This window comes from Lynx canadensis, chromosome E2 (genome assembly GCF_007474595.2).
Source record: "Lynx canadensis isolate LIC74 chromosome E2, mLynCan4.pri.v2, whole genome shotgun sequence".
Lineage (NCBI taxonomy): Eukaryota > Metazoa > Chordata > Mammalia > Carnivora > Felidae > Lynx > Lynx canadensis.
Genome location: NC_044317.1, coordinates 17,210,356 through 17,237,430, shown reverse-complemented (window position 1 = coordinate 17,237,430; position 27,075 = coordinate 17,210,356). Strand labels below are relative to the sequence as shown.

The window sequence follows — 27,075 nt, the reverse complement described above, 5'->3', positions numbered from 1 at the left end:
TTTTGATTCTGTCTTCCAACTTGTGCAGCCCTGTCTAGTGTGGGAGGTTAGTATGTTCTCAATTCTGCCTCACTCTCATCTGTCAGTTAGGGTCCCTTATTTCTTCTTAATGAATTCATTATTAATACATCCAGCAAATATGAAGTGAGTCCCCTATCAAGCCCTGAAAAAGACCCAGCCCTGCCCTCTCAATGATTTAAAAAGTCTGGGCCTTGGGGCACCTGGATGGCTCAGTCGGTTAAGCCTCCAACTGCTGGTTTCGTCTCAGGTCACGATCTTAGGGTTTGTGGGTTCGAGCCCAACATTGGGCTCTGTGCTGACAGCACGGTGCCTGCTTGGGATTCTCTCCCTCTCTACTTCCCAGCTCATGTGCGCATTCTCTCTAAATAAACAAACTTTTAAAAATTTAAATAAATAAAAGGGCAGTGCCTTTGTCAGGTGCATAGCAGCAAATAAAAGCCTCCCCGCTCAGCTCTGTTAGTGTCTGAAAGAGCAGTGTTCAGGGTAGAAGCTGAGGAGCCATGACTTGTACGTGTGTGTGTCTCCCTGTGTCACCCAGGCTCAGCAAACCCTGTCCTGCCACTCCTGCCATTATCCTGACTCCACCGTCCACAGACACGCTCAGCACCTTGCTTGGCCTTTTGGTTCCTCAACCTCCTCGTGTATGACGATGGCCCTTTCACCCCAGCTCACCCATCCTCCCACTCCCACCGCCGCCCCCTAGACTGTTAGTGCTGGAACAGAGCATCTTCCGAAATCAATAACTGAAGCATCTCTCTCCAGTGCGTCCCCACTGTGACAACCCTTCAGTCTATTGGGTCTTTAACTAGTCTACCCACTCTTTCACCTTCTTGTCGGTCCCGCAACTTTCCCAGCTCTGATTCCACAGCCTACCATTGCGGCACCACCCTCACCAAAACCTGTGAATCCCTTGCTCCTCTGTCTTCATAGCAGCCACCTGGGGGAACCCAGCTCTCTTCCTGCATCTGCCCGAGCAGCTGACTCCTGGGGAGAAAAATCCAAGGCAAATTGGTACCTCTATACATTTGTAGAGGTTGCCAGCCTTTACCAGGTATGCCCTTAACACCGCTCACTTTGGGTTCACTTGAAAGGGTTTCAAACTGTGTTCACTCTGCTCAAACCCCAGGCCTCCCACCTCTGTCTCTGTCCCTCTCGCAACAGATTCTCTTTCCTCCTAGCTCCCTGAGAAAACCGCAGCCACCCAGAAGTACCCTCCCAATTTGTTATCTTCTGGCTGACCTAGGTAGGCATCTGTTTATCTTCTTCCCTGCACCTATCATGTCTAAAGCCACTCCTCTTACATCTGTCTTGATCCCATTCCCGTTCATTAGCCTCCTCAACTAGATTCCTCCTATTGGATTTTTAAATATGCTGAACTCTTCTCCCATTAAAAACCATCACAAATTCCTTCCTGGACCCCTCAGCTCCTGCAGCTAATGCTCTAGGGCTCCCTTCCTTTCCTCCAAACTTCTTGAAAGAGTTGTGCCCCCTGGTGACCCGCTCTCACCCGGCCCACTGTGGTATGGTTTCCGCCTCCATCACTTGACTGAAACATCTCTGGCTGAGGTGGTTGGTGTCTTCGTATTACCGTCTGTCTTCTCAGCTGCGTTAGACACTGTGCTCCCCGCTCCTCATCCAGCACTCCTTCCCTGGCTCTCAAGACACTCTTGTGGCTATCCTCCAGCTGTCTTTCTGAGCTGCTTTTGCAGGCTCATCCTCCTCTCCTTAGTCGATAAACTTCCAAGCTCTGTCCTAGGCTCTCCCCTCATCTCCCCCTGCATTCTGCTCTTCCCTAGGAGATCTCTCATTACCACCTATACCCGCACGTCTCGCAGATGTACATCTCCCACCTCTTTTTTCTGACTTCCAGAGGCATATGCCTAACTGACCCTTGATGTTTCAAATGCACCTCAAATTTGTGATCTTCCTCCCTCCTCCACCCCCCTGAGCCTGGTCTTTGTTCAATATAGTCTCTATTTCAGTGTTGTCACTATCTACTCAGGCTCTGAGGCCAGCAACCCAGGTGTCATCTCCATCCCTTCCTGCCCCTTACCATACCCCAAATCTAACCCATTTGTGTGCTTATGATCTGCCTTCCAAAATCTCTCTATTCTGTGCATGTCTCTCCATGGCCCTGCCCCTAGTCCAGGCTTCCCTCATTCTTCTGGACTATAGCAATAGCTTCACATGCTATAGTCACTCCATCCTTGCAATCTCTTCTGCATACTAGAGCTAGAGTTACCTTTTCTTAAATGGAACCTTTCCTGACCACCTATCTTATGTAGGTTGCCTGTTAGACACTCAGGAGCTTTCACACATGGGCCTCAACACACTTACTACATCATTTTTCCTGATGAACATCATCTTCTCAAACCGTAGGCTGCCCTCGACCTGTTTTGATCATTGCTGTATCCCCAGAAACTATACTGAAGTTTACCAGGCTAAAGCCCCCAGCTTTGGAGGTTTAGGAAAGCCACATTCCCAGGGCGGCTGATTGGCTCGGTTGGTAGAACATGTGACTCCTGATCTCGGGGTTTTAAGTTCAAGCCCCACATTGGGTGTCGAGATTACTTTAAAAAAATAAAAATCTGAAGAAGAAGAAGAAGAAGAAGAAGAAGAAGAAGAAGAAGAAGAAGAAGAAGAAACCCACTTTCCTAAAGAGAAAAGTAGAAGGGCTAATATTAAAAAACAAAAACAGGGGCACCTGGGTGGCTCAGTTGGTTGAGCATCTGACTCTTGATTTAGGCACAGGTCGTGGTCTCATGGTTGGTGAGTTCAAGCCCCATGTGGGGCTCTGAGCTGACAGTGTGGGTCCGTTTGGGGTTCTCTGTCTCTCTGCCTCTTTCTCTCAAAAATAAATACATAAACATTTAAAAAGAGGAAAAAGTCTAAAATCAAACAAGAATAAAAACAGGGGTGCCAGGCTGGCTTAGTAAGTGGAACTTGGAGCTCTTGACCTTGGGGTCGTGAATTTGAGCCCCACGTTAGGTGTAGAAATTACTTAAAAAAATAAAATCTTTTAAAAAATAAATAAAATAATAAAGATAAAAAAATAAAATAAAATAAGATAATAAAATAAAATAAAATAAAATAAAATAAAATAAAATAAAATAAAATAAAATAAAAAGCTGGCTTTAGACAGAGCCACCAGCATTATAATAATACTTAACAGGCTGAATCCCCCCAGTGTGGGGTACGCTGTGTTTACATTAGTTAGCTCATTCATTCCCCCCAAAAGCCAGACAAGATACTAATTTTAGTACATCCTCTTAAATATCAGAAACCCGAAGCTCTGGGAAATTAGGCTTATACTGTGCAAGAAAAACTGACCTACAGGCGCTATTTCACAGCAATGGGGTCTAGGACTTGAGGTTTCTATTCCGTCCTGACTCTGGCCACGCCCCGCACCCAACCCCACCCCAGCCCTCGCTGGGCTCCCCGCCCCTAACACACCCCTAACACGCCCTCCGCCCGGCCCCACCCCGGACCTCGCCGGCACAGACGCCCGGCCTCCGGGAGGGCTGCCTGCAGTGCCGGCTGTGGCCGCTGGGGGGAAGTCGCGCGGCTCGGGCCCGACCGCTCTGGGCCGTGCTCCTCGCTCGCCCTCCGACTCCGCTCCCGCTGCGAGCGGCTGCCCTGCCCGCGCCCAGCGCCAACCCGCCGGGGTCCCCGCGCCGGACCCAGCAGCTCGGCTACCCGGGGCCGGACCGAGGCCGCAAGAAGCGCCGCGGGGTGTGGGGCGGACCCAGGAGATGAAATGACAACGTCAACCCTCCAGGTACCTCGGCGCGGCCGGGCTCGGCTTCCGGAGGCCGGAGGAGGCGCGGCGGGGCCTGCGAGCCAGCACTCGGGCGGGCGGCCTGCTCGGAGCCCCGGCCCCGCGGCTCCCGCCCCGCCGCCCTGTCGCCGCCTCCGCCCGTTTGTTTTCACGCGCTCGGAGCCACGGGCCGCCTCCTGTCCAGAACGCCCGCGCCCCCGCCCCCCGGCCGAGTCGGGCCGAGCCCCGAGGCCGCCGAGTGCAGCCGGCGTCGCCCAGGTACCGCCGCGGGGATCAGCCTCTCGCGGACCGCACCGGCGCCGCCCGGGAAGCTCGGCCCCGCAGTCGGGCTACTTGCCCTCCCTCCCTGCCTCCCTGAAGACGAGTCCCCGCTCCTTCCCCGGGGCCCCGATTTCTTCCCGTCGGCCGGCGACCCTTCATTCATTCCCTAGATCTTGCCTGGTGGTGCTGGGGTGGCGCCACCTGGACGCATGACTGACCCACCCTCCAGGTGCTGCCGGTCCTGCTGTGCCGGCCAACAGAAACATGCTCAGGCCTCGACCTGGGCTTCGGTCTTGGCTTTGCCGCTCATTGGCGTGTGACCTTGGGCCAGTTACTTGATCTTGGAATTTCGCGTTTCCTGTCAGTAAAATGGGGTAGTACCCTGTAGGGTTGTTGTGACAGTGGCTCCGGATTGAGTAATTCAGGTAGAGCGTTCTTGGCACAATGTGTGCTACATAGTAAGTGCTCAGTAAGTCATGACAGATAAAGCGTGTGAGGGAGTTAGGCAAGACTTCGTGGAAGAAGGGGCGTTTGGCTGGATCAGGACAGGATGGGTGGCATTCAGATTCCTGAAGGCGGAGGAAAAGGTGGGAACAGGCCTGGAATAAATTGGGGTACTAGGCTAGGAATTAGTTAGGGTCCAAAGCCAGACACCACCGTCCACCAGCAGAAGCTGTGATCTGTTAGCGCAGGGGATTGTAAATTTTCACCTGTAGATCCCACCTGCTCAGACATTTTTTTGTCTTTGAGCTAAGAGTGTTTTTACGTTTTTTTTTTTTTTTTAAAAAAACCCTAAGATCTAACTCACCACATAAACCACATTCAAAGTGTATCATTCAATGGCTTTTAGTATATTCAGAGTTGTGCGACCGTCACCACACTTTAAAACATCTTCATCCCCCCAGAAACTCCACACCCTTTACTGTCATCCCCCAAACCCTCTATCTCTCCCAACCCTAGGCAACACTAATCTACTTTCCCTATGGATTTGCCTATTCTGGGCATTTTCTATAACTGGAATCATACAATATGTGGTTCTTTGTGACTGACTGGCTTCCCTCACTTATCATAATGTCGTAGGTTTTTATATTTTTAAAACGCTGGGAAAAGATACCTCATGACACGTGAAAATCATGAAATTCAAATTTCAGTGTCTATAAATAAAGTTTTATCGGAACTTTTGGGCTGCTTTTGGGCTACAAAGGCAGAGTTGAGTAGCCAGCTGCTAACAGAGATTGTATGGCCAGGAAAGTCTAACATTTACCGTCCGCTCCTTTACGGAAAGTTTGCCAGCCCCTGTGTTCACACATCTTCCTTACCCTTGTCTTTCTTCCTCATCCTCTGCCATCTGTGTTACTAGAGCTGTGGCAGGCTGGCAGTTTTATCTATCACCTCACCGTTGTGTTAGGCAAAACTACTCCTTCTCACATTGCACCAGCGGCCTCTTGCACATGAAACACTATGCAGATGCCAAAAAGACCTAATGTGCTCTTAGGCGCATTAATTAATAAAGTATCTAGAAGCGGGGGGCGGTGGGCAGAGCATGCCTGGATTATTTTTTGAACTCTGCCTTTCAAAAGGACAGACCCAAACAAGAATGCATACAGAGCGAAAAAGTCCAAGGAGATGGGCATATTGGTTCTGGAGAAGAGAAGCCATCAGGGACAGGAGGACTCGTTTCATGTCTTAGCTCAAGAGCCACTGTCCGGGGAGAGTAGACCCAAGAAGCTTGTGTTTAAATGAATCATTCCAGGGGGCGCCTGGGTGGCTCAGTCAGTTCAGCGTCCAACTCTTAGTTTTCAGCTCAGGTCGTGGTCTCATGGTTTGTGAGTCTGAGCCCCGCATTGAGCTCTGCACCGACAGTGTGGAGCCTGCTTGGGATTCTCTCTCTCCCCCCTCTCTCTGCCCCTCCCCCACTAGCTCTCTCTCAAAATAAATAAATAAACGTAAAAAAATTGTTTAAGCTAATCATTCCAGAAGGTTCTGGGCTCCTGGTCATTCTCTATTTTTAGGTAGTGGAGGTAGCAGAGCTTGAAAATAGTAGCCAACACTCCCTTCACCTTATCTCATCTTTTCAACCTGGTGAGTTCAGTTTTCATCAATCTGGCCTAACCTACTCCAGTCTGTTAGTTTTGTAGGACTAGCTGTGTCCTTCGGAGACCTCTTACTTTCAGATGAGGAAGGGCTGCACAAAGCCTGGGCCCTGCCAAGAGCTGATCAGGAGGTTTATTGTTTGCTGTGGATGGAACTTTGTGTTTACAGTGGGATCTGCCCGCCTCGTGTCTAGTGCTCATCAGCTTGGGGAAGATAATTCTGGTAATGCTTCCTGGGTTGCTGAAGCCATGGTTTCTAAAACTGGATATGTAGGTGTGGGGCAGCTGCCTGAAAGATCCAGCGTGTTTTAGGTTCAGTCTAGAGCACAGGCCGACAGGGTTTGTGAGATTCACAGAGACGCTTTCAAGGGTTCTTACAAGACTCCAGAGGACCGTTCCCCTTAATTGGTAGCACATATCTGGGTCTGGGGTAAGCAAGCACTTTTCTCACTGAAGCTACTGCTATACTGACCCATGTGTCCAAGCATCCCTTCCCTAAGTAGCAAATTTAGGAAAACCGTCTCCCCTTTTCACCCTAGAGAAGCAAGTTGGGCCAGTAGAAGGAAGTAGAGATCCCTTTCGTCCGTCTCATAAAACTCAGGGCTGGCTCTTCTCTGGCCTTCGAGGTCAAATGCGGTTTCTGGCCTTCATGCTGAGCAGCGCAGCAGTCAGTTCGTTCTGGTGTTTCCCCTGTTCCAGGCACTGGGTCCGGTGCTGCGTCCGGGTCCGGGTCCACCTTTCTTTCCCTTGAGGCACGGGATAGAAAGTGGATTCTCCCTTTGAGCTCTAACCTGAGATATTTGATCAGGTTTCCACTTGCTGAAATCCAGAGCGAAATTGAGAAGGAAGTTGCTTTTCACTCTATGAGCGCATTGTGAAGAGGGATGGCTGTCATTTAAAGCTTCCTCTTAAGGCCTTTCTGGTTGATGTCGGAAATAGAGGCCGACATAATGGTGTGCGACCCACAGATCCACAGGATTCCTGCTGCCTGGGACCCCAAGGGCTTTTTGGGTCTCTTGGGAAGCACTGAGGTACTTGCTTTGCCTTTCCAGAAAGCCATTGACCTGGTGACAAAAGCCACAGAAGAGGATAAAGCCAAGAATTACGAGGAGGCACTCCGGCTCTACCAGCATGCCGTGGAGTATTTCCTACACGCTATCAAATGTGAGTCACAGCAGGGCCCTCCCCGGCTGCCGAACCCCTGCAAGAGCAGAGCGGGTACCCCCTCTCTGATTCCCCTTTTGCAGATGAGGCACACAGCGACAAGGCCAAGGAGAGCATTCGAGCCAAGTGCATGCAGTACCTAGACCGAGCGGAGAAGCTGAAGGATTATTTACGAAACAAAGAGAAGCATGGCAAGAAGCCAGTCAAAGAAAATCAGAGTGAGAGCAAGGGGTGAGCACGGAGGAGGGGAGGACCCGGCCGGGACTGGAGCCCCCGTGAGCACCTCCCTGCCATTCTTGGTGCTCATGATGCCTTCGACTTCCATAGCGCCTTCCTCCTGGGGAATTGCACCCATCTAGTGACAAGGCCCCTAGCTGCTCTCCGCAGGTGCTTTGCAGAGTACTTCCGTGGGCGGTGCCTCAGCTGTGAGTGAAACAGGGAGCCAGCGTGGAGGTCACCGGCCTTGGATTCTGCAGTCAGACTCTCAGGCTCTATCTTGGCTCTGCCACTTCCTAGCCAAGTGACCGTGGACAAGTGCCATGACCCCTGTGGCTCCAGGCTCCTCCTCTATAGAAGGGGGATAACGGGCCTGCCCGCCCAGTGTTGCTCTAAGGAGCAAATGAGAGGACACGGGGAAAGCCCCAAGAGCTCTGCCTGCAGTCAGGATGAAAAAGTATCTGCCGCTGTTACAGTCAGAGTTCTTGTCTTCATCTGACCGATGAGGCAACACACTCAAGTTCAGAGATACGGTCTAGGTCACTGAGCCGGTACTTGATGGAGTCTGGACCCACACCCAGGGCTTCTGTTTCCAGCTACAAAGCCAGTGCTCGCCCTGCAGCCTCTCTCCTCACATCTGTGGTTTACCTACCACAGAGATCCCAGGTAGCTGAGCATCAAGGCCAGTGGTGTCCTGGAGGCGACGGGGAGGGTCCCAGGCAGAAGTGTCACGGAGCGGGAGACAGGCAGGTGATGTGTCAGCTGCCCCACCAGAGCTGAGAGGCGTGGCTCCCGGGTGGATGGGCTTGCCCAGGCCAGGGAACGCGCTCTCGGAAGAGAGGAAGAGGGCCAGGGGGTGAGGCATCTTGGGGGGGCTGGAAGAGTTTTGAGAAGGGCCAACCACTTATGTCCCATTAGGGGACTGGCCCTGGGGTGAGGCCAGTGACTATGTTCCCTTCCTGAGTGCTCCCCTTTAGACTTAAACTTCACTTCTTCTCTGAGTCACAGCCACTTGCCATCTGGCTGTAAGTCTGTGCGAAAGGCCGGGGACAGCTCCAGCTGCCTCCCCAGCTGCTCCTGAAGTCCAGCCAAAGCACACGTCCCTCATCGGCCTTCTAGAGAGGGCACACATCTCTATTCTTGCTCCCTTAATGAAGAAACAAGGATGGGTGACGGGAGTATTTCCTGGAGGATGTGGAGGGAGTGTCGAGAACAGGCGGCCCGAATGTTCTTGAGTTACCTGCTTGTGGGTCTCTACTGTTGAGCAGGACAGGCGTCTCTGCCACTGGGCCAGCAGCCAGAGCCTGACTTTGCTCTCAATGCCTCCTTGCCCAACCGCCTCTCGCTTTAGATGTCCTCTTCTGTCTCCTTTCCCAGCAGCGATAGTGACAGTGAAGGGGATAATCCAGAGAAAAAGAAACTGCAGGAACAACTGATGGGTAAGAGGCCCGAGGCCCTGCAGCAATGGGAGGGGGACATGGTGAGGGCCCCTGAAGGGTCGGCTCAGGCTCCACAGTCAGCCTCCAGGTCAAAGGCTCCGCTTGCCTCTTGTAGGTGCTGTTGTGATGGAGAAGCCCAACATTCGGTGGAATGATGTGGCCGGGCTCGAGGGGGCCAAGGAGGCCCTCAAAGAAGCTGTTATTTTGCCAATTAAATTCCCACATTTGTTCACAGGTAAGAGTTGAGCTACTTTAGGCCCAGACAGTAAAAGCAGCAGGTTTTTGAGGAAGCCAGCTCAGGGCTTCCACGCTGAAGGTGTCCAGGAGCAGGCAGCGACTCGGCTCTCTTGGCCGTCTGCGGGTGAGGGCCCGACCTTCCCACGGGCTCTGAGTCGGGAGAGGCTCCGGGACCTGCTCATCGCCGTCATCTGGCTCCTCCCTGGTGTCAGAAACACCTTTGCGACTAGAACTTTGACTTGACCACCCCAGTGAGTAATCAGGGTCAGGAACCAGTGCCGTCCAGTGTCACTTTGCAAGGTCTTGGGGGTCACGAGCCGGGGCTGGGAGCAAGTTCTCAGCAGGCTGTTCAGTTCCCTTTATTCCTTCGTTTCTAGAATCTGTTGTCTTGTAGAACTTTTCTCTCCCGCCTTAAGTCTCCTCTTTTTCTCTGTTCCCTTTCCCTAGTCGGGAAGAAGCTCACCTCAGTTTGTTCTTTCTCGTAGGCAAGCGTACGCCTTGGCGAGGGATACTGCTCTTTGGACCCCCTGGCACAGGCAAATCCTACCTGGCCAAAGCGGTGGCGACAGAGGCCAACAACTCCACCTTCTTCTCTGTGTCCTCCTCAGACTTGATGTCTAAGTGGTTGGGGGAGAGTGAGAAGTAAGTCAGCTGCCAGGCCCTGCTGCCCTGCCCTCACGGCACCTCCCAGAGGAGCCGCTGTTGGGTGTCAGGGAGAAGTAGCCAGCAGAGGGGGATCTTGCTAGCTTGGTGCACGGGACGCTGTCCTGACGAAGAGTGCTGACGTTGACTGGGAACTTGGGAGAGAGGAGCCCTCGTGAAGGGAAGGGAAATAAATGCGCTCGCAGTCTCTGGGTATCAGGTGGGTGTCCCCTGTTGGGGACTTCGTGTGGTTCAGTTATTTCCCACACCGACTCCCATTTTGCAGAAGATCGCACTGAGGCTGAGCGGAGGGGAAGGGACTTGTCCTAAATCCAGAGCTAATGAGTGAGGCTGTCCCCAAGGCAGGCTGTTCCCCCTGGTACAGTGCTGCCAGTGGATTTGTGATGACTTTTTCTGAAATCCAAGCATGACTGGAGTCTTGACCCGCCTGTGGGAAGGGCGAGAGAAGCAGTGACTGGGCCCCTGGCCGGGCATGTGTGTGGGTGTCCCGATCCCAGACCCGCTTGTCACCTTCACAGGCTAGTCAAGAACCTGTTTGAGCTGGCCAGGCAGCACAAGCCTTCCATCATCTTCATCGATGAGGTGGATTCCCTCTGCGGGTCCCGCAATGAGAATGAGAGCGAAGCTGCTCGAAGGATCAAAACGGAGTTCTTGGTCCAGATGCAGGGTGCGTGCCAGTGCCGGGTGCCCTCCCTGGTTCTCGGTCTACCTAGAGCCAGCCCCGGGCTTCATCGTTTAGCCGCGGCTGGATCTGATTGTCCTTAGGGAGGAGAGAAAATGTCTGGGGAGCGGTTCTCAGCTCCATCTCCCCAGGCCTTCAGTGAGGTCACCGTGGCCTCCGCTGCCGGCCCTCTGCCCTCCCCGAGCCAGGCAGGGTTCGGGGCTCTGGGCCCCGCAGAGCTGCTGGTGACCCTGCCGGTGGTGGCACAGGGATGGCCCTGCATCGGGTGCTTCCCACGGATTCTGCCTGGTCCTTGCGGGTGTTCTGGGTCAGCATCTGTGTTCCCCTCTCTCCCCAGGGGTGGGGAATAACAACGATGGGACCCTGGTTCTCGGTGCCACAAACATCCCGTGGGTGTTGGATTCAGCCATTAGAAGGAGGTGAGTCTTCCCCAGTAGGAGCCAGGGGCTGAGGCCTTTCTCCACCTGTGGTCAGTCCTGCCGCTGGCAGCCGTGGGTGCAACCCGACCCCATTTCCCTGGAGGCTTCTTCGTGTCTGCGTGGCGAGGCCAGCTTCGGGAGGACCACGACGCCCTTCTCCATGAAGACCGTTGTACCATCTGCTCTCAAGTCCTGCCCTGTCCTTGGCTCTCTAGGTTTGAAAAGCGGATTTACATCCCGCTGCCCGAGGAGGCTGCCCGTGCCCAGATGTTCCGGTTGCATCTGGGGAGCACCCCCCACAACCTCACTGATGCCAACATCCACGAGCTGGCCCGGAAGACGGAAGGCTACTCAGGCGCTGACATCAGCATCATTGTGCGGGACTCCCTCATGCAGCCTGTTCGAAAAGTACAGTCGGCAACACACTTCAAAAAGGTGAGTGGCCGGCAGGGAGTCGCTTAGGGAGTGTCATAGGAACACGGATATCCATTTTCTTGGCCCGCAGCTTGGCTGCTCAGGTGATGATACATCTTTGGTCTCTTGGAGAATCAAGGGCAAGTACAAAATGAGCCCTCTGGCTCCAGGGGCTGTGGTTGCCCCTGCTCCGTCCTTTCCTGTAGTTCTTGCTTGAGTGTGACTACCTCAGACTGTGAAGCCTGAGGCCACGGCAGCCACCTCTGCCACCCCCCGGCTGTGCCGCCACGTGTGGGGCCCCACTCGATGTCTGAAAAGTGTTGGGCACAAAATCACACGCTCGAAGGAGGATCTCGTTTCACACAGCACATCTCTGCCCAGTGTCCGCCAAGGGTCCTGCTCTGCGCCTGGTGCTGTTCTAGGAGCCAGGGAGACATTTGTGACCAGAGCAGAATAAATCTCTGCCTTGTAGGAGCCTCCTGTCTAGTTGGGGTGAAATTTGTCTCTGAGGGTGATGAGGGGAAGGACAGAGCAGGGGAGGGCGTCTGGCGTTCTGGAGTTTGGAGTGTGGTGGGCAGGTTGTACTCTTTTTTTTTTTAATTTTTTTTTTTTTTTAACGTTTATTTATTTTTGAGACAGAGAGAGACGGAGCATGAACGGGGGAGGGGCAGAGAGAGAGGGAGACACAGAATCGGAAGCAGACTCCAGGCTCTGAGCCATCAGCCCAGAGCCCGACGCGGGGCTCGAACTCACGGACCGCGAGATCGTGACCTGAGCTGAAGTCGGCGCCCAACCGACTGAGCCACCCAGGCGCCCCTATTATTATTTTTTTAATGTTTATTTATTTCTGAGACAGAGAGAGACAGAGCATGAGTCGGGGAGGGGCAGAGAGAGAGGGGGACACAGAATCTGAAGCAGGCTCCAGGCTCTGAGCTATCAGCACAGAGCCTGACACGGGGCTCGAACTCACGGACTGAGAGATCATGACCTGAGCCAAAGCCAGACGCTCAACCGACTGAGCCACCCAGGTGCCCCCAGGTTGTACTCTTAAGGGGTACATCACCCCAGGTGACATTTGAGTCAACAGTTGAAGGAAGGAGGGACTTAGCCTCGGGGATATTCAGGGGGATGTTGCCAATAAAGCAGACTGGTTGGAAAGACATTTCTGATGTCACTGCATTTGTGGTGAGATCTGACGGAGTGGATGAGCAAGAGGAAGATATCAGGGCGCTCTGGACCCCAAACTGAGATTCTGGAGAACAGTGCCTGGAATAGCAGGCTAATCACAAACCGCTGAGATTCTACTTCGAGCTACTTTGACTACCAACCCGAGTTTTGAAGGAGTCATTGCCTTCTCAGACTGATGACCTCGAAACCCAGGCGTGCGTTCATTCCCTACCATTCCCTTCTCTTCGTGACTCAGAACCTGAGGCATCCTGTCTCTTCCCCAAGCGCTGAGGGGCAACCCCTCCAGCCAGACTCCTCTTTGATTTCAGGTCTGTGGCCCTTCCCGCACCAACCCTAGCGTTATGATCGATGACCTCCTGACCCCATGTTCCCCAGGGGACCCAGAGGCCATGGAGATGACTTGGATGGATGTCCCTGGTGACAAACTCTTAGAGCCTGTGGTTTGCATGGTAAGCAGCCGGCTGGGCCAGGGATTGCACGGAGACCAGAAAATTGGGGCCTTGGGTCTGAAAATAAGCTCTGCTTCTCTGCCCTGGGCTGTTGTGCCTCCTCCCAAACAGAATGGCCGATGGGGCTCTGGGTAGGTGGAGCTCCTGCCATTAGACTTACTGCGGGCCCAGGATGAGGCCATAGTGTTAGCATTTTACTTTCTTCAGCAAGAAAAAAGGCCAGCTGGTGTGACTGCATCATTCCACGGGTTTGGCTTGCTTTGTGCCCAGAAGGAAACAGTGTCTTTCAGCAGTTTGCTTTGATGCTGTTGCACAGGCAGCCTCATGGGACTAGTCTGGCCCTTTCCTCATCCTGGTCTTGTTGACGGTCTTGCCTGTTGCGTGTGGCAGGTGTCCTGCCAGTGCGGCTGGTGTGGTGGGTGTGGAGTCAGAAAGAGCTTCTCGTGGGAGTTAAGAGATGAGGGGAGCTTGGATTCTCTCAGGTGAGGAGTGGGCCTGTTTGGAAACGACATGAGCCGCCTCAGGAGGGAAGAGCCGTCCTGTCACAGGAGACATTCAAGCAGAAGCTGGGCAACCAAGGGGAGCTTTGCACTTGGGGCTGGGAGTGACCACGAGGGGAGGCCTCTTCCTGCCCTGGACCACATGGCTCTGTGACACGGGGAGGCCGAGGACCTGGAGCCTGGCTCCTCAGCTTCGTGCCCTTGTCTTTGCAGTCGGACATGCTCCGGTCTCTGGCTACCACTCGGCCCACCGTGAATGCAGAGGACCTCCTGAAAGTGAAGAAATTCTCAGAGGACTTTGGACAGGAGAGTTAAAAATTTCTTCACTCGGTGATGGTGAAGGTGGGAGGAATTGATTGGGGTAAAAAAAATCCACGGCACCCCCCATGTCAGCAGCCAGACAGGGCCCGGGGCTCATCTTCACGTCACTCTGGCGTCCCCTCTGCTGTCTGGCCACCAGCCGGGGAGTGGGAAGGAAGGGCCTCCGGGGCCGCAGAGACACAGAAGCACATTCGGCACTGGGTGGAATACTGGTTCTTCCTACTTCTTCCTACTGGTTCTCCTCCTCTTCTGGATGCTCATCAACTCCTTGTCCTGCCCCTCCACGTTTTGTTTTGTTTTTTGAACCTTTCTTTGTTCCCCTAAATTAATGCTGCTTGGATTTTTGTCTTCTTTATAAATAAAGTTAAAATCTCCCAGAAGCGTCAAGGAGTAGGAGCAGCCCACACTGTGGGGCTGGTGCAGACCGTCAGAATGGCTTGCCAGCTCCCTCCGCCCTTTCCTTCTAACCCAAGTTTTACTCCTTGTGCACACAATGGCGAATGCCCTAGGTCGCCAGCCCAAGCCCTGCCTGTAAAGGTTGAGAGTAAAGCCAAGCCATTCCCAACCCCTACGTCAGCATCCCCGGCCCTGTGTCCTCCCTGCAGGAGGAGAGGATGGTTTTTGTGAGCACAAAGCTATGTAGATCAGAATGAGTGAGGGCAGTCAGGTAGGGTTTCACTGCTGCCTTCTCTTCCCTCTGAATGTGAGAACGCTGAACCCAGCCACTGCCCCTGGCACCCCGCCCTGGAAATGGGCTAATAAATCCTTTTCCCTCTTGAGCCACCTGAGTGATCTCATCTTTGATTCCTGTCTGGGGCTTCTTGAAGGCCACGCTTGCTTCCAGTAGAAAGACCCTCTGGTTTTCTCTCCGTGCTCTTCTCGTCAGCAGAGGAGGGCATTGCCAGCTGTCACAGTTCCGCAGCCTGTTCTCCGGTCAGGTCGGCCGGAACTTTTTTTCGCCTTAAGGCCTTGCAAATGTGGGACCTGGACAGTTCTCCCTGCAAACCGGGGGGCCTGTGGGCCAGGCACGGCCTGCAGCTGTGTTTGCTTTGGTCTGCTGCCAGCATTGAAAAAGCAAGAGAGTTGATGTGGAAATTCAGAGTTCTGGCTTTGGGGACATCGGGCAACTCTGGGCCTGCGTCCCCGTGAGACATCCTGTCAGCCGCAGCCGAGCAGGGGCTGCGCTGTTCAGGAGGAGAACACGCTGTCCGGCGCAGCCATCCCCACATGGACTGCTTCTTTCCCTTGCGTTGCCTGCCCAGCCCCTGTGGCCGTTTGGATTTGTGACTCCTGATCATGAGACGCCCGACGCTCCAGAGCGGGCAGCCCTAGAAATGCCGTCTGTCGAGGAGGCTGTCGCATTTTGACCACGCGCATGTGAACATACAGAAGGCCCGGCATCGGGTTGTTCCAGCCCTCCTCCCCCTCAAGAAGCCGGTATTACTGTTCTACATCTTAGTAAAACCCGAATTGTCCAGAATGGATTACGTGGCCCACCTTAGATCACGTTAGCCTCGCCACTGTGGTGTTCTTTGATTTGGTTAGGAATGGCTGCTGAATTGAGCCAGCTTTTGATGGCTTCCCTGAAGGCTCGGGCCCAAGCACTCCTCTCCGCTTGGGTGCGTTAGCCCTGCCTCGATAACCTGCTGCCTCAGCCACCAATTACTGTTGGTAAGTGCTGGACTAGAAGCCAGCATAGGACACTGCCTCTGCTTGTGCAGTTTCCTTTTAGCCTTCTGTGTTTTCTTATTCTGCCTCCAGTCACCTTTACTTGAATCAGGAGCTCCTCACTTTATTTTTTAATCTTCCTTTCTACTGCTTAAACACCTTAAGTCACAGGGGTTAACGGAAACTGGGGCTGCTGTGGCTCATCACAGCACGCCATGCCTCTCCATTCCTGTCTCCACCACCAGTGACTCGGAGCAGGGTGACGAATGTCCTATTCTCATTTGGGGCTGAACCGATGCGGTGGCCTCACCATCTATGTTAAACATGGCTAATATGTGCAGAGGAATTTCCTCCCCTAAATGCTAACCGTGAAATTCCCTCTTCCCTACTTGGGAATTCTATCCTAAACCTTCTGTCTACCTTGGCTTTCACTTTGGTAGTTGACCTCTAAAACTTTCCTTAGCTCAAGATGCTGATTGCTGGCTGATGTATCTGCCTGAGATGGGAGAGATTTTATTACAAATCCAGATTTGTTGCCTTTGGTCTACAGTATTTAGTTGAACAGATCCTTCCTCTAAGTGGATTTGGTTACAATAGTAAACTTCAAGTTGTCAGCAATATAGACAGTTTCAAGCTTTCTCTAAGGTCCACTCTGAGCTACCATATACTCTTGGGCCCCCAGGTCAGGAAGCTTCAGTCAGATGTTACAGACCTACATTACAAAGGCATCAGTAAGAACTGTTAACCTCAGAGCACTGTAAGGTGTAAGGAAACATTAGAATATTCTGATGCCTGGGGCACCTGGGTAGCTCAGTTGGTTGAGCTTCCGACTCCGGCTCAGGTCATGATCTCACAGTCTGTGAGTCCAAGCCCCGCGTCAGGCTCTGTGCTGTCAGCTCAGAGCCTGGAGCCTGCTTCAGATTCTGTGTCTCCTTCTCTGACTCTCCCCCATTCATGCTCTGTCTCTGTCTGTCTCAGAAATAAATAAACATTAAAAAATTTTTTAGAATATTCTGATGCCACCCTGCAGGAGGTTATAAACATTGTCCAAGGGAATGGAGGCTCATTGAATTCTAATTTCATAAGGATCCATGTTTTTAGTATGAATAAGAGTTTTCTATAGACTTCCCCAGGGGCTGAGTATCTAACCTTGGAGCAATGCTGGCACCTGTTCCCTTCCAAAGTTTAATGCACAGAGAGCCAGTTCCCTTTTGCTTGGCCTCATAGTATGACCCCCAGACGGCCTGTTTAGAGAAAGCCGTACAGGAGAGTGGATCTTTCCTGGGTTTGTTTAGCTAACTGCTGTTTAAAACATGCTGTTTTCTGGGGCACCTGCGTGACTCAGCGGGTTAAGTGTTTGACTCTTGGTTTCGGCTCAGGCCATGATCTCATGGTTTGTGAGGTCAAGCCCCATGTTGGGCTCTGCACTGACAGCGTGGAGCCTGCTTGGGATTCTCTCTCTCTCCTCCTTTCTCTGCCCCTCCTCCTTCTCCTCTTCACCCAGCTCACACTGTCTCTCAAAATAAATAAATAAACATTAAATAAATAAAACACGTTTTTTTTCTAAACTTACTGGACTTACTACATGGGTACTTGGATTTTGAGGGCTGTGTTTGGTAAGGGTACCTGCCTTGTAAAACACTCAACATAAAAATGAGGCAAAACCAGTATCTTGAGGAACAAGTTCCTTCACCTCCTGACAAAGCTTTTACAGTGTCTTATGGCTACTCACTGGTCAACGTGATGCTAATTTATTTTTTCAAAACAAGTGTGGTGACCAGGAAGCACATTTTGCTTTCTAACTGTGACAGGAAGAGGTTCATTGCTCCGTCTCAACTGTCATCCTTCCCCTAGCCATGCTCCATGACCTCCACCCAAAGAGTACCAGCTGCCCAAGAGATCTCAGCAGGAAAATCATCCCCAAATCTGCTAAAGGTAGAAGGCAGAAGGTGGAGATCAAAACTGTGTAAACCTGGTAAAATGTGTGGGTACTCATTTACATTAATATTGTCATTAAACACTTCTGTGAACTGTGGCCATCCTGTTTCACTTACACACGCACACTGGTGCCCAAGGCAAAGAAGGATTCCGCAGGTATGATACACAAGCCCTTTGTAAAAAGAACTCTGTGAAGATGGTCAACCACAGCCTTAACCTGCATTTTTAAGCAAAGCTTTCAGATATTTTGGGACTATGTTATTATCAAATCTTGGCGTTGGGATAGATTATACAGGTCTATGAAATCATGTCTACTAAGAGTGGTTATTTATTTTGCCTCACGTTTTACCATACAAAATCATCAGGAAATGTTCTCTCTTTGGAGACATTTATTTTCTTCTCAAGTTGGAGGCAGTTATTTTGTCCATGGCCGGTTTCAGGGCAAACATTTTGAACATATTTCTCCAGTTTGGTTTGGCAATCCATTGTTTTCTGTCAGAGCCAAGCCGATATCAAGTTGACGTCAAGCAAGCCAGTCCCAGCTCAGAGCCCAGGTGTTTGTGTTTTGGTTTCCAGAATCCTCAGGTGCAGCAGGAAAACTAATCATTCACCTCCATCCAGTGGATGTTTGTAAATGTCTTGCTGTCCATTTTGTCGATGAACAGGCAGCCCTGCAAGTGGTCCATCTCATGCTGGATGATACGGGCTGCCCATCCACTCGCCTGCCACACCACCTGCTCCCCTCTGGGGTCCAGCCCTGCAAAGTAATTTACAGCCTGGGTAAGAATACGCCGAACTGCATTGTTTTTAATCTCCCTACTTTTCCCAGCCCTTGGCTGTTCCTGTTCACAAGAGGCAACACGAGAAGGGAATGTAGAGAGCAACCCCTATCCTTCCCAGAAAAGATGCCTTAACTTTGCCCATTACCAGGTATTCACTGTGGCTCTAACGCTGACAATTAGGTTGCTGGGCTTACTATGGGGCTGAAATGAGAAATGATCTTCGTAAGGTGCTTCCTTTCTGAACATTCCTCTCATTTCTGAAATACTGTTTGATTTCAATTCCTAAAAGCATTTCAACTCGGTATATTATAAAATAAAGGGATACCATTTACCTTCTGACCTGGACCAAGTGGCTTGCTTAAAAGGAACGATCCTAATCCCAGCAACGAATTCCATTTCAGAAAACATCCTGTACTACGACAGACCAGGAATGGCATATCACCCTGGACTGGGCAAAGCTGGGTCCCACTATTTCCACTCGACCATGACAGATGCAACTGAGGCAAAAGTCTGTGTGTGGGACAGCGAACTAGAGGGCACAGAGCAGAGGACCTGGTGTAAGGTACCATCGAATTAGGTCACCTTCTCAGCCCCAATACATTTTCCCAGCGAGCTGGCTCAGCTGCTACACGAGCCTCTTCCCCTATCCCAATTGGTTAGTCTTGAATCAAATTCACTCCCCGGTCCTGCTCTTAGTTCCTGACGGAAGGCTTCATTGAGCCTGCCCTTCCACTTTTAACTGGAGTTTTGACAAAACCGTTTCGTGGGGCCCGAGGTCGCCGCCTCCATGGGCTGGGGGAGGGACGCAACCGTTTATCCAACCGCCCCACGGCCACTGCCCACCCCCTGCACCTGAGATCTGCACGGCCTGGAAGCGGGGCACGCAGGCCAGGAAGCCGACGACGCTCTCGCAGCCCTCAGGGAAGGTGACCAGACGGCTGTCCAGCACCCGCAGGCTGGGGTTCACGAACACGCGCAAGGGGAAGGGCTCCATCTGGCGGGCCTCGCGCAGGCGCGGCGCGCAGGCGCGGAAGAGTGCCTCGGGGAACTCCAGGGCCAACACCTGTAGCGGCACCCCGAGCTGCGGAGCGCTCAGGCCTACGCAGCGCCGGCGTCGCATCACTTGCACCAGCCGCTGCACCAGTCGCTGCAGCTCGGGCCCCGCCAGCTGCGCGGGCTCCACCGGGGCCGCCACGGCCCGCAGCGCCGGGTCCCCGACCTGACACACGCGCGGGTACGGCGGCTCGGGCGCTCCCCGCACCAGGCGCCGCACGTAGCGCCAGTAAGACCGCTGGCGCGCCGGGCCCTCGAGGCCGTCCGGGGCGGACGCGGAGCTACAGGCCCGGACGCTGCGGCCCCCCGTCCCCTCTCCCCACGGCGGTGTCGGCCCCAAGCAGTGACGCGACCGCCCCAGCAGCGGCCCCAGCAGCAGTCCGGCCCCCATCCGGACCCCGGTGCGCCGAGCACAGCTGCCCAGCCGCCGCGGTCCTCCCCGGCCCCCGTAGGAGAGCGCTCCGGTCGCGGGGGACGCCGGGAAGCGCAGTTTCCGCGCGCCTTGAGAGCGCAGCCGGCCTCCGTGACGTCAGTCAGCTTTATTGTTTAATTCCGTTTTTTACAGTATCACCAACCATTTGCAAAAGTGACCGGGAGGTCCCCCCTTTCACGGGCTGTGATGAATGCCCTCGCAGCCTGTCCTCCGGGGCTGTCCCCAGCTTTCACCGGCCTCCCCCCACCCCCGCGCCGGCGCGAGTTAGGTGTCCGCACCCGGCACCTCGGCCTGCAGCGGCTCGGCCGTGTCAGCCTGCTCCTGCGCACCCTCGGGGAAAGCCGCAGCAACCGGCTCGACGCCTGACTCCTCGGGGGGGACTTCCGGTGCTGGAGCTGGGAGCTCGGGCACCAGCTCCTTTTCGTCTAGACACAGGACCAGCTCTCTCTTCGGCAGGATGAAGGCGAGAGGCTCCTGGACGACGTCGATGTTCACATGCCCAAGGTTGCCGTACTTGGAGAGCTGAGTGGGAGGGATGCCTGAGCCAAAAGGTAGAGAAAGTGAAATAGAAAAAAACGTTCAATAAATTTAAATTTTTATATCACAGGGGGAAAAAACACTTGGAGGGAGGGAGTGACAGATACAATTTCCATTCTTCAATACAGTAAAAGTCATCTTTGTGATATGGGACAGGAAGCTTTACTGTAAAGAGACTTTGAAAGTAATTTGGAACAGCACAGTGTAGGTGGGTGGAGTTAACAGTCAAGAGAACGTCAGAAGGCACTGGCTTCCTTGTGGAAGGAAAAGGCTGGGGGAAAGTGCCCAACAGCTACTCCGCTGGTGTGGTCATCACCGGCCCACTGCCCCTCGGGAAGCTCTGTCTCCTCCATGCCCCATCCCCAGCACAGAGAGAGTGGGCACAGGCAAGTGAAGACAGATCCGGAAAAATCTTTTTAAAACACCTTCTCTGGACATTCACACAATATGTGATTCTTTTCTAATCTCTTCCACTTAGCCAAATAAACACATATTGTAGGATTCCATTTATATGAAATGTCCAGAAAAGGCAAATCTGCAACAGAATACAGATTACTGGTTGCCAGGGGCTAAAGGTGGGATTGGGGAATGACTGCATTGGGCACGAGGGATCTTTTGGGGGTGATGGAAACGTCCTAAAATTGGATAGTGGTAATGGTTGTACATGTCTGTGTATTTACTAAAAAAAACATCGAATTTTACAAATGGGTGAATTATTTAGTATGTGAATTATATCAGTAAAGTACTGTCGTTTTAAAGATCTTTCCCCTCCTTTGTCTTACCTAAGGTCTGTGCTATCTGAGCTGGTGGAAAAAGGACTTGGAGACAGCGATTTAAATATGGAACAAGGTCTTCCACGAAGACGGTGCAGAACTGGATGAAGAGCTCTTGCTCCCCACTGCTGAAAGCAGCCTCTTCTGCACGATGGAAGGCCAGGATTATATTAGTTACCTAGGGGACAAGGCATAAAGAAAGTCTTTCCAAACAGTACATTACTGTCTTGTTTAAATTCAGAATTGTGGTCACTCTCCACAATTCTGTCACTTCGTTGATCTATTTCTGACTCAACATGTTTCATTACTGGCACAGGTTCCAGTTCCAGTGGAAGAGCATCAAGAGGTTCTTGACTCCTTCAGGAGATGGACCAGAACTATATCGGATTCAGAAAAATGAAGCAAAACTATAAAAGGCTTTTACTGAGTAAGACCTTTGAGGTTCCAGGAAGCTAGACCACTAGAAAACTGGAAAGGAAGACAGACCTGGAAAAGAAGTTCCACACACAAATAACAGAGCTACACTTTCTTGTTCAAGTCCTAGCTGTGCTGCTTGCTGGTTTTGTGGCTTCCAAGTGATTAAACACTTCATGCACTCTGCTCCTCAGTTTCCGTACCTTTCCTTCCTTCCTCTTAGGGTTGTGAGGATCAAGTCTTAATAGGTATAAAGTATGATGAATACTACCTGGCATGGAGTAAGTTCTGTATAAACATTAGCAGATAACTATTACCTGAATTTCAGTGACAAAAAAGTTTCATTGCTCATGCTTGCTTCCTCTTACAGGAGGCCATTAACAGTTGTATCAAAGATATGAGAGCAGGCAAGCTCAAGAGAGAGAGAGAGAGCTGGGCCCACAAAGACTTTAATTTTTTTTTTTTTATGTTTATTTACTTTTGAGAGACAAAGAGTGTGAGCAGGGGAGGGGCAGAGAGAGGGGGACACAGAATCCAAAGCAGGCTCCAGGCTCTGTCAGCACAGAGCTTGATACGGGGCTCGAACTCACGAACCTGAGATCATGACCTGAGCTGAGGTCAGATGCTTAACTAAGCCACCCAGGCGCCCCGGCCCAGAAAGATTTTATATAATCATGTCACAACTGCCATCTGGCTGACAGCAATTATTAAGATGGCGTAAGTTTTAAGAAGCACCTCAATATCTTAAGGTTTAAATATGTAAAAAATGTGTAGGATATGATTGGTGCTAGTATTTATTGTGTTCTGTAGAATTCTAAGATGGCTCTTCTGAATCCCACCCCCCCTGGTGTCCACTCCTTTGTGTAATCCCTTCCCCTTGATTGCAGGCAGAATGTGTGTCTTGTTTCTAACCAATATAATATGACAAATATGAACAATTTTGCAGAGGTAATTAAAGCCCCTATCAGCTGACTTTGAATTAATCAAGGGATATCCTGGGTGGGCCTGACTTAATCAGACGAATCTTTTAAAAAAGGGTTGAGGACTTCCTTAACAGAAGAGACTCATGCAGGAGAGATGCTCTTCCACTGGCCTTGAAGAATCAGAAAGCCCCACTGTGAACGGGCTTATGGAGTGAGGTGGCCTCTAGGCCTTAGACCTATAATTGCAAAGAACAGAAATCTGCCAACATGAATGAGCTCGAAAGGGGATGTCAAGCTTCAGATGAGACTGCAGCCTGGCCAACACCTTGACTGCAACCTTGGGAGAGATCCTAAGCAGAGGACCCAGGACTCCCAATCTACAGAGAGTGGGAGATAATACACATATGTTGTTTTAGGCTGCTATGGAGTTTGTTATGCAACAACAGAAAACAAATGCAACATTACTGAATCATTATTGCAGGTAAGCCACTTCATGAATTGTTCTAGGTCCCATGAGGGGGAGCTAACCAGAGCTGCTCAATCAGAAAAACCTCTAAAACCCCACTAAACCTAAGTCTGCAACCACCTAACACATGGACTGGTTTATATTTTACAAAAGTCTGGCCACCTACTACCAAAGAAAGCCCCAGTAGAGAGCCAGCAGTATGTGCTCACCTTGGCAAGGGCATTCTCCAGGGCCCCAGTCACATCCTGTGCCAGGGCCACAGGGCAGCAGAGGCGCAGATCATTGAAGGCAACCAGAATACTGTTCAGGAAGCAGGCAAGGGGTGGGAAATCTAAGAGTACCATGGGTGGCTGCAAGGTCCCTGGCTGAGTGACTGGCACAGCAGCAGGCAGGTTACTGCTGCCCAGGATGGCTGGAGCGGAGATGAGGGTGTAGGAATTCATTTCATCCTGGAACTTTTCCACCGCTTCCTGAATTGCTTTCTGGAAAGTGCTGATGGCCACCTGCTGGAAAACAGGAGCCAGCTGGCCCCGGAAATCAGCCCCCACCCGGCTGAAGGACAGCCCAAAGTACATGCACTGACCCAGCAGAGAGTCTAGGCGGCCACCTATCCCCCGGTTAAGGTCGGTCTCCAGCACCTGCAGGAATTGCGAGACCCTCTGTAGCACCCAGCCATGGAAGATGGCGCTCTCGTTCACAGTGTGCTCACCCATGGCAGGCGGCAACAATGGGTCCTCATCTGAGAATATGGCACGGTACTGGGTGATGATATCAAACAGATGGACACGGCAAGCCTCAATGGTTTTTGTGATGTGGAAATAGGGATCATCATTGGGGATGGCAGTCAGGATGGAGCGGAGCCAAGCATCTCGGGCCTGAAGAAACTTCACCCTCAACTCAGCCTCAGTGAAGATATCCATGCGCCGCAGGAAGCCAATGACACGGAGGCAGGCAGGGAGCTGGATATTGGTCCTCAGTTGCTGGATCAGCTGGCTCAACATCAGCTGCATGGACTGGCGCACTTCATTCACAATGCCCTGACAATAAAGGGAGTCAGTCATACCACAATGGGAAAAATACTTTCTGGAACCCATTCCACTACCCCTGAATGTTGCAGACTAGAGAGGCAGACCACTGCTTTCCTGACTTACAAAGATTTCCTAAAGCTGATGTGTACAGGGTTACCAACAAAGGTCTGGTTCACTGTGGCCTACAGGCCCTGTGTGGTTCTCCTGCCACACCCACTTCCTAATACTGTCCCCCTGCTCACTGCAATCCAGGCACACTGCTTGTGGTTTTTTTTTTCCTATCTTTGTATTTCTTAAATACTCCTAACGTGTTCCCTCCTGAGCCTGCTATACTTATTTTTTCCACTTTGTGGTTTGCGCCTTCCCCACATCTTTCTGTGGCGGGCTCCTTCTCATCATCTGGGTCTCAGCTTAAATATTATTTCTCCAACAGAGCCTTTCCTGACCACTCTACCTAGGGTACCTCATCTAGTCTCCTATCCATTCCCTGGTTTATTTTCTTCATTTACCACTATCTGAAAGGATCATTTATTTACCAACTATCAGCTTTCATTCACGAAAGCCAGGGCCTTGTCTGCCTTGTCTCGTTTCTCCCTAGCACCTAGATTAGTGCCTGGCACATGATTAGTATTTATCACTTTGAATGAATGAATGAATGAATGAATATATGAATATTTTATGTTCAAGCCTGCCTGACTGGCAGAAATTGATGTAAAACTTGCAGTTTCCCTAAGGTGTCTGCCTAAAGGTTCAGCGATGACCACACAATTACTGATTATAAGAACATCAGCTTGAGTCCTTTTGGGACAGTTTGGCTACCTGGATGACAGGGATGGAGGAGTATTTCCTTTCCAGTCGGCGTACGTAGGCCGCAAGCTCCAGAGCCTCTTCATAGTAGCTGTTCCGGACACAAGTGTCCATGAGCTGGGGGATCTCCAGGATTTCCAGGATTTCTGTGTGCCGGTTTAGGGTCAGGGTGTTCATCCGGCGGTTGGAACTGATCTCTTCAGCCTCTTTCACAAAGTTTCTGGTAAGAGAATTTCGGTCACTCACTGCTCCACACCCACAACTCAGCTACATTTACCAAGTGATTACTATGGACTGGGCACTGAGCTGCATGGTTTATGACTTAATCTTCACACCAAACCTTTGAGGTAAGTACTACTACCCTTGAGGAAACTCTAATCCCAGAGAGGCTAAGCAACTTGTCCCAAATCACACGATTATTTATCATATGTGAACCCAGATCTGCCACTTAACTGTGACAAGGTACTTAGGCTCTCTGAACTCTTTCGCATTAGTAAAATAGTAATAGGACCCACCTCACAAGGAGGTGAGGATTAAATGAGATGTGTGTAACAAACTTAACACAGAACCTTACACACGGTAAATGTTCCTTTAATAGCTATGCTTTTCGTAAAAATGCACTAACTAGCTTAGAAGCTACAACCTTAACCTTAAATTCCCTCAGCCCTTTTAATTTTTCTCTTCTGCTGTTGTTCAACTTTAATTCTTAGCAGTTTTCACTCCTCCGTAATTGCAGTGACCTGCTTTATGAGGTCCCCTACCTATTCTGGAAGGCGGAAGGGTACAGGAGCTATTGTCAAATATCCAAAGACTCAAAAAGAAAGGTGAAAAATTGAAAGGCAGAATTAGGGATAATAGACTGAGGATCTAGAGAGGCAAATTACGGCTTAAGGGATTTTTTGATAATTTTTGCCTCCAACTGGAAGGATTTCCTTGTCAGCCTTCTATCCATTAGAAGTTTTGGACGGTCTCAGCTGGTGTGTGTGTGTGTGTGTGTGTGCGCGCGCGTGTGTGTGTAGACTGTTGCTGACGACCGTAGAGTGTTAACTATGTCAGACCCGATAATAAGCGCTTGGCATGGAATCTCTTTATTTAGTACTCCCGACAGTCCTGTCAGGGAGGGACGTGCTGCTGGTTTCCAATTCTGACTTCGAAACTTACTAGCTGTGCCCACTGAACAATCACTAAGCTCCCTGTCTCAACTTCCTCATACATAAAATGGGAATAACAGTACCTACCTCGAAAGTTGTTGTGGAATTTAAACGGATTTTTAAAATGCTCAAAGGAGAGCCTGACGCATGGTAAGTGCTATGTAAGCGTTAGCTATTTCTATCATCATAAACGTCAGCTATTACAGTTGCTAAAAGCCCCTTTATAGTGCCGGGCCCGCCACACCTGCAGCTCTGCTGGAAGCTGGGCAAGCGGTCGAGCAGGCGGCCGAGCGACGCCTCCACGTCGCCAAAGAGGCGGTGGATGCGCTCGGTGCACTCGGCGCCGCGGATGAAGGTCTTATAATTGGCGAAGGCCAAGTCGCGCGTCTGCTGCAGCAGCTGCGCCCGCTCCTCCGCCAAGCGCTCGGGCTCGCGCCTCAGCCGCTCCAGCCCGGAGCCGCTCAACTCCCGGAGGTAGCGGCCCACGTCGGGCCGCTCCCGCCACTGGGCCTCGGGGAAGCGGTCCCGGAACAGCGATGCCAGGAGTCCTTCATCCTCCACCTCCCCGAGAGCCGCCGCAGTGGCGGTCGCCGCGGCCGAGGCCGACGCCGTGGCGGTGGTTGACGAAGCAAGAGTCTCCGTCGCCGCCATCTTCTGGCCGCAGCGTCACTTCACCTCCCGCCCGGCAAGGGCGCTGGCTCGGAATCTAGGACCGGAAGCAGCGGGGGCACTCTTCCGATCGCTGTGGTTTCGTATCCGTCCGGCTTTCTTTCTCCGACGGTCCTCCACGCTGCGGGGCGCTAGCGTGGGGGAAGAAACCGAATGCGGCTAGAGAGGCAGGCTTTGGGGTTGCCAGGGAGCGGCTGGCGGCTGACTTCCGTTTCCGGACGCTGAGGCACGCGGATTCGGTGTTGCAACCCAGCGGGAAAATGCGGCCTTTGACTGAAGAAGAGACCCGCGTAATGTTTGAGAAGATAGCGAAATAGTAAGAGCGCGCCGAGGGGAAGGGGAAATGTGTTTGTGGCAGGGAAGGGCGTGGGTGGAGTGGGGGCGCGGCCCTGGGAGGAGTCTTTTGGGGCGCCGTCTCCAGTGCTCTTTTTGCCTTCAGCATCGGGGAGAACCTTCAGCTGCTGGTCGACAGGCCCGACGGCACCTACTGCTTCAGGCTGCACAACGACCGGGTGTACTACGTGAGGTGAGGCGGTGCCGGCTGGACCAACGTGGACGGGGGGAGGACTGGGTCCCGCCGGCTTCCCG

The 27,075-nt window shown here is 52.0% G+C and overlaps 3 protein-coding genes across 8 annotated transcripts in view; 2 read left to right on the top strand and 1 right to left on the bottom strand.

Moving 5' to 3' along the window:
* Window positions 1-3,652: 3,652 nt before the first annotated feature.
* VPS4A (vacuolar protein sorting 4 homolog A) lies at window positions 3,653-14,624 on the top strand. 2 transcript variants are annotated; one of them, XM_030298709.1, is made up of 11 exons: window positions 3,653-3,799; window positions 7,206-7,317; window positions 7,401-7,548; window positions 8,914-8,972; window positions 9,088-9,207; window positions 9,695-9,851; window positions 10,391-10,539; window positions 10,892-10,973; window positions 11,189-11,408; window positions 12,884-13,024; window positions 13,738-14,624. In XM_030298709.1, exons 1-11 carry the CDS (start codon window positions 3,779-3,781, stop codon window positions 13,837-13,839), a joined length of 1,311 nt encoding a protein of 436 aa, XP_030154569.1. In that variant the 5' UTR covers window positions 3,653-3,778; the 3' UTR covers window positions 13,840-14,624. The 2 variants fall into 2 exon arrangements, with proteins under 2 accessions (XP_030154569.1, XP_030154568.1); XM_030298708.1 differs by having other exon boundaries at window positions 3,654-3,799; window positions 8,911-8,972.
* Window positions 14,625-17,749: 3,125 nt separating this feature from the next.
* Window positions 17,750-26,502, bottom strand: COG8 (component of oligomeric golgi complex 8). Of its 4 annotated transcripts, XM_036064225.1 has the most exons (6): window positions 26,063-26,501; window positions 24,680-24,887; window positions 23,042-23,869; window positions 21,039-21,207; window positions 20,082-20,258; window positions 17,750-18,208 (listed from the first exon to the last, which is right to left on the bottom strand). In XM_036064225.1, exons 1-6 carry the CDS (start codon window positions 26,467-26,469, stop codon window positions 18,051-18,053), a joined length of 1,947 nt encoding a protein of 648 aa, XP_035920118.1. In that variant the 5' UTR covers window positions 26,470-26,501; the 3' UTR covers window positions 17,750-18,050. The 4 variants fall into 4 exon arrangements, with proteins under 4 accessions (XP_035920118.1, XP_035920119.1, XP_035920117.1 ...); XM_030298203.2 differs by lacking the exon at window positions 17,750-18,208 and having other exon boundaries at window positions 19,806-20,258; window positions 26,063-26,500; XM_036064226.1 differs by lacking the exons at window positions 20,082-20,258; window positions 21,039-21,207 and having other exon boundaries at window positions 26,063-26,502.
* Window positions 26,503-26,574: 72 nt separating this feature from the next.
* The window catches only part of NIP7 (nucleolar pre-rRNA processing protein NIP7), a 62,189-nt gene continuing 61,688 nt past the window's right edge, over window positions 26,575-27,075 (top strand). For both annotated transcript variants that reach the window (XM_032591365.1, XM_030298208.1), the window contains exons 1-2: window positions 26,575-26,803; window positions 26,927-27,013. In XM_032591365.1, coding sequence (XP_032447256.1) covers window positions 26,748-26,803; window positions 26,927-27,013 — 143 coding nt within the window. In that variant the 5' untranslated portion in view covers window positions 26,575-26,747. The remainder of the gene's footprint in view (window positions 26,804-26,926; window positions 27,014-27,075) is intronic.